The 13,858-nt window shown below is 40.0% G+C and overlaps 1 protein-coding gene across 2 annotated transcripts in view; it reads right to left on the reverse strand.

Annotated features, from left to right (window-relative positions):
• Nucleotides 1–591: 591 nt before the first annotated feature.
• Nucleotides 592–13,858, reverse strand: part of LOC135088525 (cardioacceleratory peptide receptor) — a 122,168-nt gene continuing 108,901 nt past the window's right edge. Inside the window, exons 3-11 of one of the 2 annotated variants that reach the window (XM_063983363.1) lie at nucleotides 13,625–13,760; nucleotides 9,954–10,057; nucleotides 8,005–8,098; nucleotides 6,300–6,395; nucleotides 5,746–5,949; nucleotides 4,965–5,066; nucleotides 3,676–3,856; nucleotides 2,959–3,103; nucleotides 592–1,738 (exon numbers count right to left, since the gene is read on the reverse strand). In XM_063983363.1, the coding sequence (XP_063839433.1) occupies nucleotides 1,655–1,738; nucleotides 2,959–3,103; nucleotides 3,676–3,856; nucleotides 4,965–5,066; nucleotides 5,746–5,949; nucleotides 6,300–6,395; nucleotides 8,005–8,098; nucleotides 9,954–10,057; nucleotides 13,625–13,760 (1,146 nt within the window). In that variant the 3' untranslated portion in view covers nucleotides 592–1,654. Of the gene's footprint in view, nucleotides 1,739–2,958; nucleotides 3,104–3,671; nucleotides 3,857–4,964; nucleotides 5,067–5,745; nucleotides 5,950–6,299; nucleotides 6,396–8,004; nucleotides 8,099–9,953; nucleotides 10,058–13,624; nucleotides 13,761–13,858 lie in introns of those variants that run through there. The other variant, XM_063983361.1, reaches the window with a different exon arrangement.

Genomic DNA, 13,858 nt, shown 5'->3' on the forward strand with positions numbered 1-13,858 from the left:
TGGTTTCCGCTGCAGGTCGGGAACCGTTACTAAGCATCTCGTCGTGAGCAGTAGATCGCGGGCGGGCGTTGTCAGTCACACTAGAGCATCACATACGTCACTAATAAGACAAATATTCTTGCCTCAGTTATCTTGCTTTACACTGGCCTTAAGGATGGTCTACTTCATAGTCCCTGCCTCGAAGCGCACTTCCAGCGAGTGCCTGCAGCAGTGGTTACCGCTGCAGGCCGGCAGGCGGCGCTAGAGCATCACGTCGTGGGTGGACGCGACGCGCGCGCTCGCGGGAGCACGCTGTCAGTCGCGCGCGGGAACTAGCACTAGGAGCTGCGTTTGAGATAGTCTCATCATCAATATGTCATTGTATCAAGCATACATATATTGTCGTTGTATATCGTTGCATATATTGATGCCCTACCAGTTATCTACATCTTAGTCCCCACCTAGAACCTCACTTTTAAGAAGTGCCTGCAGCAATTATTCTTCCGGCTGGTAGCACTATAGCCTCACGAATGTCACAAAAAATACGCTTGTGGTAATCTACTTCATAGTCCCTGCCTCGAAGCGCACTTCCAGCGAGTTCCTGCAGCAGTAATTCCCGCTACAGGTCGGGAACCGTTACAAAGCATATCGTCGTGAGTAGTAGATCGCGGGCGCGCGTTGTCAGTCACACTAGAGCATCACATACGTCACTAATAAGACAAATATTCTTGCCTCAGTTATCTTGCTTTACACTGGCCTTAAGGATGGTCTACTTCATAGTCCCTGCCTCGAAGCGCACTTCCAGCGAGTGCCTGCTGCAGTGGTTCCCGCTGCAGGCCGGCAGGCGGCGCTAGAGCATCACGTCGTGGTCGCACTAGATCACTTCATACGTCACCAGTAACACACTAAGAACACAAATATTCTTGCCTTAGTGGTTTACTAACTACTTCATAGTCCCTGCCTCGAAGCGCACTTCCAGCGAGTGCCTGCAGCAGTGGTTCCCGCTGCAGGCCGGCAGGCGGCGCTAGAGCATCACGTCGGTGACTAGTAGGTAACATACTAAGCAATGATAGTCTCCACCTAGAACCTCACTTTTAAGAAGTGCCTGCAGCAATCATTCTTCCGGCTGGTAGCACTATAGCCTCACGAATGTCCCAAAAAACACACTAGTGGTAATCTACTTCATAGTCCCTGTCTCGAACCGCACTTCCAGCGAGTTCCTGCAGTGATTCCCGCTGCAGGCCGGGAAGCGTTACTGGAGCATCTCGTCGTGAATAATAGCTCGCGGGCGGGCGTTGTCAGTCACACTAGAGCATCACATACGTCACAGTAACACAAATGCTCTTGCCTTAGTCATCTACTTCATAGTCCCTGCCTCGAAGCGCACTTCCAGCGAGTGCCTGCAGCAGTGGTTCCCGCTGCAGGCCGGCAGGCGGCGCTAGAGTAACACGTCGTGAGTAGTATCCACGGGCAGGCTCTGTCAGTCACACTAGAGCATCACACACGTCACCAATAACACAAATACTCTTGCCTTAGTCATCTACTTCATAGTCCGTGCCTCGAAGCGCACTTCCAGCGAGTGCCTGCAGCAGTGGTTCCCGCTGCAGGCCGGCAGGCGGCGCTAGAGCATCACGTCGTGGGTGGACGCGACGCGCGCGCTCGCGGGAGCACGCTGTCAGTCGCGCGCGGGAACTAGCACTAGGAGCTGCGTGCGGCGCACCTCGCGGGACACGCTGTTGCTGCGGGTGCGGTTTAGGATCTGGAAAGAAGATAACCGTTTTACGATTCTTGATAAAAATGAATTCTCAGAAAAAAATGTAAGCTAAAATGTAGGTAGGTTCGTGTACCACCCAAAGTGGCCAATAAGTTGACGCACAACCTTATTTTCAATATATAACAAAGACGTGTTGGGAACTTAGTGGCTATTTTGGGTAGGTATCACGGACTATTTGACACTGTCTGTATAGTTCCAAAATACTGAACTGTCCTATGCATGACATTGACAGTGGGGCGCCACCGTCCATACCGGATCGCTGGTTCCGATTTTTGCCATGTTGGAAACCATATACATAGTTGAACGATGGTAGCGCCCCTCTGCCATTGAGTTTGGTGGGACAGTTCAGAGTGGGTCATCTATACCTCGTCAATATTGACGAGGTACAGACAGTGTCAAATAGTCAATAACATATTAGGTATGTGGCAAGCAAAGGAGGTACAAAATATGTAAATAGGTAGTGAGTACCAACTGCTCGCGTTTGGGTCAAAGTAGAATCAGAAACAGGATGCGGACTGAACAACTACCTATAGTGTGGATCCACATAACTTAGTGGATTTATTTTGCGCTTTAGCCGCAACGAAGTTAGCGGCCATGCTGCCACCGAGGTGACCGGTAGCATGAGGACAGTACGTTCACTTCTTCAAGTCAGATTGTGATTCAGAGCTCTTGCGAGGGCATTTGCTGGTGGCTTTGCTTTTGATCAAGCCGCCGCCAGTGCCACTAGCTGTGACGTCACTGGGTAACTAGTAATATGATGAACTGAAATGCGTTCATTACAGGAGTGCTGCGGTCGACTTGCTGGGTGTTGTAAAATATCATAAACAATAACCCAAACTGTTCTTTTGTCTATGATTCCTTGTATCTGGTTTATCTATGAATAAATCCCTAATGTTCTCGCTTTCAAAGAAGACAGTCGTTTTATTTTATTAGAGGTCTAGCGGCGAGCTGAGTCAATGCCTGAGGTATAGGAGCGACATGGAGGGAGCTTTAACATATTATGACGTGACAGAGCATACAAATCTGAGTTGGAATTGTGTAAAGCAATCGTAATCATTTGACAGTTCATAACGTACGATAAAGTCAGTTAAACAAAGCTTTTGACAGAATAATCGTACGTTATGAACTGTCAAATGATTACGATTGCTTTACACAATTCCACCTCTGAAAGAAATCTGAAGTCTTGCTAACGAACAGGCACAGACCGTGGCAACAGAGTGCGAGCGTCGCGCGTGCGTGGAGCTCAGCAGATCGGAGTGCGCGGTGGAGTCGGATCGCGATCGCAGCGTGCCGCGCCCGTGACGCTTGCGCGTGCGGCCCCAGAATAGCCAGCGGTAGGGCGGCACTCGCCTGTAACATTTCAACACACTGATTAGAGTAAAACAACACTGATGATAATAAAATAAATATCAGGTTGGAATATTATTTTCAAAGTTCGAATTGAAACTTGGCTCCGATTGCGCTAATTTGTGATGTTTCCAATTCATTACGTTTTATCTTAAGTCGCGCGAGACTCGCCCTCCAGTTCATTCCAGCTGCGTGCAATTCGGTATCACGGTTCACGCGCCAACAAAAACAAACAACAGATTTATGCACTTTCCATTAAAAGTCCGAACACCGCGGACTTGCTACTTTTTCTCAAACGCAAGTTCACTTGCGTTGCAGTAGAAAATTTTTTTAGCGCAATCGGGCCCTGGAGTGGTTGCCACGTACCAGAAAACGCAGCGTCCGACTTCCACCCACAAGGTGAACCAATAACCTCATAAAGGTGAGCAGAAAGGCGCTGGATGTAGACCGCTACCTCCCGGACAATGGATACCACCCGGACAATGGAAATCATTAGGGAAGGCCGATGTTGTTCCTTTTTCAGCACACACGTCCTGGGGCTGAAATGATGACAAATGATGGTAGATATTACTTACCTGAGGCTCGTATAAATATGGGGGGAGAACATGCAACATATCAGAGGGTTGGCTGCCGAGTTGAGAGGCGCCAGGCTCTGGATGAGGGTAGCGATGGCCAGGTTGCTCTGCGTCGGCGGGATGTGGTTGTACACTTGGAGCAGGTCGAACACGATGTACGGGGACCAGCAGAGCACGAACACTGGAATGAAGAAACACTTGATTAAACGAAATAACTTTCCATCAGGTGAGATGCAGGCCAAGACCTTCCTTGTTGCGGTTAAAAAATGTTCTATAATTTCATGAGAATTTTGAGAAAGCTTTTTAGCGCTTTATGTAAGTAGGTATAATGTATTTTTTGTTTTTAACATCCCTATTGTAGTTATTTGTTTAACGTGTAGCGTTTTGTAACCTTTTGAAGACAAATTATCTTAAAGTTTTCCGTGCAATTATGTAAGGATATTTGTGTGAAAATACAAATATATATTTTTCAATCCCAAGAATCCAAGTCAGGAAATGAACAGACTACAAATTTCGTAAATCGGATATTACAAAAGAACAAGATCTCAATCGCAAACGGTAAGCATTAAATTTAATCACTACAAATTAATCAAGCACCTAAATACAATTGATACTCGGCACAAAAATAGCTCTGAAAAGCCACATTTAAATAGAACAATAGGAACAATACCTAGAAAACTAAATTTAGACCTTAAGACAGTGAGAATAATGGTTGGACTTACCAAAAACAATAACAAAGGTCATTTTGACCTCTTTGTCATAGCCCTCGGGATGAATCCCCGGTATACAGGGTTAGCCTATACAGGGTTATTTGTGAAAGACCAGCAAACTTGGAGGACTATCTAACATCACAAGTAACAACATTTGTTCACAAATAACTCTGTGTTTAAACTAAATTTAGACCTTAAAGGCTTCGGCAGACCAAACGCGGGGCAGTAGCAGCGCAGTTTGAATGCGGGCCCGCGCAAGTTGTAATGCAAGAACTCTTCTACTCTTTGAAGTGTGTCACGCCAAATTTGAACGCGGGCCCGCGCTCCAACCTTTTTTTATTTTGTTTTTCTCTTTTGTTTGTTTTTTGTGTATTGTCTCATGTTTGTTTCCAGCTCTCTCCAAAAATGGTCACCGCAGAATAACAGCGTCGTGTTCTGGGTTTTATTTACCACTCCAGAGCATGACACATGCTGAGCGGTGGCCAATTTTGGTTCTAACTTGTACTTGTTTTTTGTTATCTGATTCTGTGTGTTATATTTTAAGTTGGAACCAAATAAATGTTTTTCTTTCTAACTTACCAAAAACAATAACGAAGGTCATCTTCACGCTCTTTATCTTGGCCCTTGGGATGAGCCCCCTGGAGCTCGCACGGCGGGAGTCCGGGTCGCTCTCCACGTGCCCTGGAAGGATGAAGGGCTGTAGTTAATTGGTGGTGTTAATTATGTGCCACTTGTTGGTTAGTTGGCCTTGACACAGTAAACGATAAACGTGGGAAACTTCGAGAAAACATGGGTATTATAAAGGTAGTCATTTGTTTACCATTTCTTCTCTCTAGAAGGTGGATCTTGATAAAGCCTGGTCGGTACGGACGAAGAGCAAAGCAAAACCCACCTAAAGCCTGGTCCGTGAGCACGTAGAATTTTGTCCAATGACCCCAAGCTACCCATCCTTATCACTCGCGAGTAATTATATTGCTGTCGCGACTGTGCGACGGGTGCCCGCAGTGAGTGTGCGAGCGCGACAGCAACATAATTACGCGCGAGCGATAAGGATGGGTAGCTTGGGGTCATTGGACTCATTGGACAAAATTCTACGTGCTCACGGACCAGGCTTTAGGTGGGTTTTGCTTTGCTCTTTGTCCGTATAGTGAGACCTTCATAGGATAATGTTGCCATTCCTCTTACAAAGAGATAATACTCGTAATCACTTAAGCTCACAGTTTCTCAAAGGTATGATCTTCCTAGAACTGATGGATGAGCTCATGGCGCTCAAGCTTTGCTCTTCGTTCACATAATGAGACTTATAAACACCGATTAAACATCAACTAGAAATAAAATTATAAGATATCAATTTGCTAACCATTTCTCAAGGTTTTGGTCCTCCTAGAGTTGATGGGCGGGCTCATAACCACAGCTTTGCTCTTCGTCCATATAGTCAGCACTATGACCGCGTAGCACGCTGCGATGGCCAGCGCTGGCAGAACGAAGATCATGATCGACACCAACGTCATCCAGATCTGCCATCGGCGAGGCGTGCCTAGCTCTATCCAGCACTGCGGTTGGCCTGAAATGTGATATGGGATCTATTTTTTTTTTTTTTTTTTTTTATTTTTTTTTTTTTTTTTTTTTATTTTTTTTGAAAATGATTAAAATTTAGTTTTCAGTTCATTTCACATTGTTTGATTTTAAACCTATTTGGCACATTTATTATCATCTCTTCTTGCAAGCTACAACCTAGTTGAGTTAACTGCGCACCTGGCACCCATGATGTCACATCAACACACTGCTACGCGACGACGGGGCGAACACGAGGAGGTGTGCGAGGAAGAGTCGCATTCCAGTGAAGTGCGCAGTTAGCTCGATCGGGTGTTGTAAGTAATGTTTCGTTTTGGTATGATTTTTTCTAATATTTACCTTGCATCTCTTTAAGTTCGTACAGTATGAACACTGGGACGGAGAACACGATGCTTATTAGCCACGCTGATATAATTAAGCCTCTTGCACGATTCCCTGAAAGATAAGTCAAGTCAAAGTTACAAAAATCATCAGTCATCTTCAGGTCATTTAGTTTCCACAGCAGAACCGCCGACTCTAAATTATTGAAACAAATGGAGGATCATAAATTAATTCATCATCATCATCATCATCATTTCAACCATAGGATGTCCACTGCTGAACATAGGCCTCCCCCCAATGCTTTCCATGTTGATCGATTGGTAGCGGCCCTCAAGGTGGACCGACGACATCGTAAAGGTAGCAGGGAAGCGTCGGACGCAGGCCGCTGCCATAAATTAATTGTGATTACATAATTGCAACCATGATGTCGGAATTTATTAACAGCAAATAAATACGCCCCTGGGTCTGCGGGTGTCTATGGGCGACGGTAATCACTTACCATCAGGTGATCCGTTTGCTCGTTTGCCTCCTATCACATAAAAAAAAAATAAAAAAAAATAAGGCTCAAAACCAATTTAAATATTTCTCTGCAAACAGACAACATTTCAAATTGCTGTTCTATTTTTGAAACTCCGAAATAACCGTTAACGTCAGTTAATTAAAGAGTAATTAAACATGTATCCTCGATGCCAAAATGCTAACAAATAGGGCGCTTTTAATAGAATCATTTTCATTTTCCCTCGATCCCAGTTTAATCAAAATTCATTAAAACCACGATTAAGTGGTCGTTACGCTTTTTAGATTGAGCCATTAAAAATATTGTTTCGGCAGTCGTTACCGTGATAGAAATAGGAATGGCGGCTTAACGAACCACGAATAAAATAATCAACCGCTGGAAATGCTAATTTCAGTTGAGACAGAATATTTATCGTTAAATTGTTTATAACTATTCGTTTCCATTATACAAAAGTTGATTAGCAGCCTACGATGTAGACTTTAAAGACTAGACGCTAAAACAATAAGTTATTCTGCTAGCTCAAAACCTTTGACTTTAGTTAACTATTTTGACACTAATGAAAGATTAAGGGTGGGCTGCTCCATCTTACTTTAACTATAACAAACGTCAAAAATCTGTCAAACTCCATACAAAAAGCACCGGTTATCCTCATAGTTACAGTCAAGGTTGGGTGGTGCAACTCAGCCTTATAGTTTAGAAAATTAAAGTTATTGTTATTTTGTTACATGGGTAAGTATCATGATATTCTCCACGAGTAAATTTATCAAGGTTACGTGTCTAGCCAAAGCCAAAATAGGTATACAAAATAATATAATGAAAGCACAGACAAATTTCAAAATGATTAGTGCTTTTTTATGTGACAAACGAGCAGACGTAGCTTTGGAATTATTAACCGTAGGTACCGTAACTAAAGTTATCAACCCATTTTTTGGGTTAGTAAATAGTTAATTTAAATTTTCCCAATACCTCTCTTCAATTATTTTGGCCAACCACGTACATTTAAAGTATCGCTCTATATTTAATACTAAGTAAATAGACGATAGTCTCCCGGTAGGGAGGAATGACAAATACATACATACATATAAGGAAAGGTCACTAGAAGTGATGACCACTCGGCGGCACGACTTATACATGAGGTTAAGTGCTCATCTGGGTCTATAAAGATATAGGGTGTAGTGGATACTTATTTATTAATGTAGCACTTACAGCTTCCGGAGAAATTCATGGGGTTCGTGATGGCATCGCATCTGTCTATGCTCAAGGCTACCAGGACGTATGTAGACGCATACATCACCACAGCCTGGAATAAGAAATGTATACATATCTTATTAAAAGCGAAAGCTAAACTAAAGGGGCTTATTACAAAAAGTTAGGCGCCCGTTGAACATTTGTTTAAATTGTAAATTGTCATTTAGAATGGAAATGACTTTCCAATGTATAAAGTGTGTTTAACTTTTTGTAATAAGGCCTTATAATGTCCATCTTATTATAAGCAAAACAAAATAAGTAGCAAAATATTTACAAAAGAAAGTTAAGCAATTTACATGAAGTTTGTATAAGTTAGGGAAGCTTTTAAGTTACAAAACTAGTTAATGAGATTCAAAAATTCCTTTTAAGTTACGATGGAACAGATGATTCCCCAAAATTAAGGAAAACTAATTAGAAGAAAACAATAGTTTGGGAGTAAATGTAAAGGCAAAAAAGGAAGGCAAAACGGACCCTGTCAGCAAAACGGTCCACCTTGATTATTATGAAACATGTAACGTCATCTATCTGATTGTTACGTCAAAATATTGGAAGCCATGTTGCCGCCTTATGTCAGTATATGTACTCAGTTCCACCGGCCGCACGTGCACCGATTTAGCAAAGTAAGTTATTTTTTTTAGATTTTGATGTAAAAAATGCATTTTTCAATTAGCCTACAGTTTGATTAGGTTTGTAATAAGGTGCTCTGATGAGATCCACATGTAAACTGATATATGATTAAACGAATAACGAAGTAAGCATACTGTATCTCAATTTATAACCTCTAAATTATTAGATTTTCTTGTAAATACCAAAAAGGCAAAGGCAGTGGTCCGTTTTGCCTCACACATGAAGGTAAAACGGACATATTGAAGGTATTAGAAATCAACTAATATCTTTATTGTCTGTGATTTTATCAAAGTCTGATTCGTACCTATTGTAGAGTAAAGAATGTTGCTTAATATTACTTTGAAGAAGTTTAATAAAACCGAATAGTTTCTTTTTTATAGTTCTTTTTTGTAAAGTGGTCCGCTCTGCCTTCCTCTCCCCTACATTTTTGTTGCAAAATAGATCTATTGTAACTTTTTAAGATTCCATAGCTTTTATTACCATACGAACATAAACGAACCTTGTGTTTTTGAACAGCGAAATTGTAATACAGAAAACACTTTACCTTTAATTTATTTGTAACTACGACTAAAACAGACTAGGTACTAGACTAGACAGTATTTGAAAACAAATTGAAAACATCTCATTCAAGAGTAAATTCTATTGTAACTTTGATTAATAACATTGTAAAATCTGATAATCCTATCAAAAACTAAGTAATTCAAGCGTTTAAATGTCAGACAATTTTGTCTTCAACCAAAAGGGAATTAAGTGAGAACTAAAACCTAATTGAGTACTATCTAGTAGACGCTTTATTCCAATAACACTATGTTACAAACAAATTTATTATTTCTTAGGTACTATTGCTGTAGGCCTTTATAAAGGACTTAGCAACCATTTTGTACACTTAAAAGCTTTTTTCATTGATCTTGGTACATTTAAACTATTCATAAGCTCTAATGTCTTTAATTACATAGTGAATAGTTAAGTATTTTTTTATGAAATCTACATACTCTGCATATACTTACCTATCCACTTTATATTTAAATCATCTCAGTATCTATCGCGCAAATACATTTGTAGTAAAAAGATAAAGGAAAAATATACTGCAAAGAAAATTTTAATGTGGTGTAATTTTTAGTTTTCTTTGTGTTTCATAGTAATAAAAGTTTCTGTAAGTTTTTTATAAGAATATTTGCTATTTATTTACGCAACTAACGTGACGTATACGAGTACATGACGCATTTTACTTCATGAAAAATAAAGCTTAGTTGTAAAGTTAAGTAGCAATAATAACTTACCTGAAGAAATCTGACGAATTTACACATGAACTCTCCGGCCAGCCACGCTATAGTTATCTTCTGTACTATATCCACGAACACGTAAATGAGACCGACGAACAGATCTGAAACAATAGTAATTTAAAATGTAAGTTAGGTAGGTACTTTTTGAAGAATAGGTACCTGAAAACCATCTTACTATTCTTCAAAAATGTAAGTTATTTGGTAAGGACTTTTCCAACCAATAGTGCTAATTTTGTGTCAATTTTGTAATAAGAATGTACAGCGGTTTTAGTTGCCAATAGTTGGGTCACATTACACCGACTTGATATCGGCCGATTTTTCATACAAATTAGAATCGGGCCCAACTATCGCGGCCAACTAAAAGTCGGTGGTCTGCGCATAGGCTAAAAATCTGTATCAAACTCTTCTTCAAAACAACACTTGACCATGCGAAAATAGCAGCGGGCAAAATCATCCGTGTGCTTAAAGCATCAGCAGTTCATCAGATCCATCGTCAGTTGTTATTCGGAACCAGAGCACGATTTATACGATTGTAATACGGCGTTTACGCACCGAGGTAATCAAATAAATCTCCCTCTATTTACTCCCCGACAAGGCATTTACCTAGAAACACGAAAAACTAACAACTACACCTTAACTCCAAGGCATAAGGAAGTGTATCGTTGAGAAATATTTTTTTGAACAGCACACAACCTCGGCCGTAGGATTCTGTACATCAATGTTCTCATAACTATGTTACGAAGCAGCAATGGTGGAATTTTTCGTAACACGAAAATAGATTCATATTATGCGGAAACTGTTACATGAATAGCGATTTTGAGTGTTGTTCGAAACATATTTTTATCTAAACGTTTGATTCTTTTGATAAACCTTTTATCTTTGTTTACGCGTTTTATCGATTAATTATATTTTTTGTAAAATTGAAAACAAAACACACTGTGGAAAACAATAAACAACTTGAATTTGTATTTGGATGTGAAATACAACAATATTGTGTACTTTGGTTCTATTAAAGTTTTTTAATATGTTTTCCAGTTTTCGCAACATTTGTCATTGTTATTTTGCTCCTATTTTATGCCTTCCTTGTTAAATAGGCTATCCAATACAAAAATAGTTATTTATACCAGACCAGTAGTTAGTGACATTATCACGTTCAAACAAACAAAAAACTCTTTCTTTCTTTCATTTATCTCTCCACTGTTCCAGCTACTCGGACCACTTGGCAAAAACATTGGAACAAAATACCATGTCAGATCGCCATGGTTCGAACATAAATTTGAGCTGCCGGCACGGTCAGGTCGAGTTAAGCCTCTTGAAACTTGAAAACAAGGGTAAGATCAGATTCAAAACGATTAAGCTTATGTTATTTATAGGCTGTTTTTTAGACCCGGGATAACACGTCGATAACGATTTAATCGGATGAGATTATAAGGGTATTGAAGGGAAAATTGTTTTCATTTTAATTTATCGAATTTATAAAAAAATAGATATTAGTAATATCAAATACCTGTTTCCTAGCGACCAACAAGTGGTTGTTAAGTTATTTTTATTGTACACGTAAAAATATTCCATTGTTTTCTCACATTAAGCTTTTTTAACAAACTGGAACTAACTTTATGAGTTCGTTCGTTCGTTCGTTTCAGCCGAAAGACGTCCACTGCTGGACTTTATGAGTACTTCTTTTTAATTGTTTTTGATAAAGTATCTCTGTGAGAGACAGCCAAAAAAGTTAAACTGCAGCAAGTTACATGTACCTTTTTTTTACTTTCTATTTATTCTTTGTCTTTTGTTTCACAATAACATACAACTTACCATGATAATATGCAAAATATTTCTGACACTAATCTTTTGAAATAATATAGCTTATTATTCCTATTTAGAGCATAACCGTTGCCACATTAAAGTCACACTCTCTAATATGAAGCAACACCTAACGAGCAAACCACTAAAGTTACAATTAGTGCACTGTCACAGTTACACGCACGCACGTAGCACACGCGTAGTTTCAAACTACGTCAGCGGATTAACACCGTGCACCCTTGCTCATAAAGCCAATGGAGAACAGCAAATCTCAACTGCACCCTTCAAGTGCACTCAGCGTCAAATTGTTCGTGACACCCAAAGTAGCCAAAAAGTTCACAACACGTAAAAATAAAGGTTACAATTTTGGAATATACATTATTGTGAATTTTGACGCTGACTGTACCAGCGAATCAAGACAATAATTATAGAAGTCATTTATTACCACGGTGTCATCACCACGTAGGGTTCCACGAGATAATTTAAGAACCTTTAAGTTTTATTGTTAAAAAAAATCAGATATTTTCATTGGCTTTAGTGTTAAATCCCGTCTCATGGCTCCCGTGTAACTGAAATTTATGTAGATTGATACCCTATAATGACCACTTAAATTTACGATTCATTGCGAATATAAAACTTGGAAAAGCACAATTTACACGGTCTTTTCTAATTTTAGGATTTTAAACGATCTCTTCCGAAGTACCATAGACATATTTTATTTTGAGTTATAAAAGACCAGCATTACCTACTGACATAATGAAGTAAATGGTAATAGTAATTGATGTACTACTCATTCGTTTTTATCGCAATGTCAATTCAACTGTAATTCCTTTCCTAGATGCAAAATAAATTAGCTGCCTGGTCTTTATTACCTACGACATCTGACCCATTTCGCAGCAATTTTCTTCAGCAAGTGGGTCATTATTTAGATAAGTTTACTTAACCACTCAAGTTGGTTAACGACCTGACAACAATGGATGTATCTATGTCGTTTAATGCCATTCATTCGGCCATTTCTAAGGGAGTTTGGGTTCACAAGGTCTTTGACGGACAAAATAAGAGGAATTTCATGTCATTGTTCTAATTTTGACGGCAGCGATGGACTGTGATGTTGTTTGAAGCTAAACAGGTCGTAAACAGCTCTGTAATTTGGTTGATAATGGCGTCTTTTGTAGGTATCTTTACGCAGTCCAATTTTACAACATCGATTGCTGTCGTATTATTGAGTTAACTCGGTGCTGAGTGGTTTGGCTTTAAGAATCAAAGTAGTCAAAAGCACCAATGAAAATTCTACCATAAGCTTTGTGGTTTCTCCTCAGCAGACTGCTTCAAAACTGCGTAACAATAAACACCGTTGAAGAAGAATGATCCCTAATACCCTTCAAAGGTGTCAAGCCTCTTGATCTCTGAGCGACCGGCGACCGGTAACCGGAAATTGATTTTCTATTGTATCGGCGTACGCGTACGTAAAGTAATATCGTATGAAGGAAAAGTGCATCCTTCCATGACGTTGCGCTTTCAAGACTGCCGAGCTGTGAGTAAATAAATAAACGTGAAACGTGACTTTTAAATTGTTTTTTAAACACGAAAATTGATGAGTTTGAACAGTGTTGTAATTTGTCGTTATCGACAACAGAAACAGAAAAAGAAAAGTTAAATTCGTCTGACGTCTTTACGAGTATGACCTGGGCCTTAGAGTAAATAGGCAATTACTGAGCAGGTATTCAATTATCACCCTATATTAACGACACTTAATATCAGGTGCCATCATTACCTAATTCCTGGCTTGTCAAAATAAAAAAGTTGCTGCTACTAAATACACTTTGACGCAAACTTGTTACGTTCCCTCACCTCAACTAAATACTGACCTGCAATAGCCAACTGCATTATGAAGAAGTTCATCCTGCTTTTTCTGGCGTTGGTGCACAGCAGAGCTGCGATGACGGACGCGTTCAGCACCACGATGGCGACGAACAGCACCCACATCACAGTGAACTGGATTGTCTGGAACCAAAAAATTCAAATAAAACTGCTGAAAATGCAATAGGAGTCATTTACTCATATAGATCGTTTCATCCACGAAGACGCGCCCCTCAATTTTT

The sequence above is a fragment of the Ostrinia nubilalis genome, chromosome 4, assembly GCF_963855985.1.
Source record: "Ostrinia nubilalis chromosome 4, ilOstNubi1.1, whole genome shotgun sequence".
NCBI classification, from domain to species: Eukaryota; Metazoa; Arthropoda; class Insecta; order Lepidoptera; family Crambidae; genus Ostrinia; species Ostrinia nubilalis.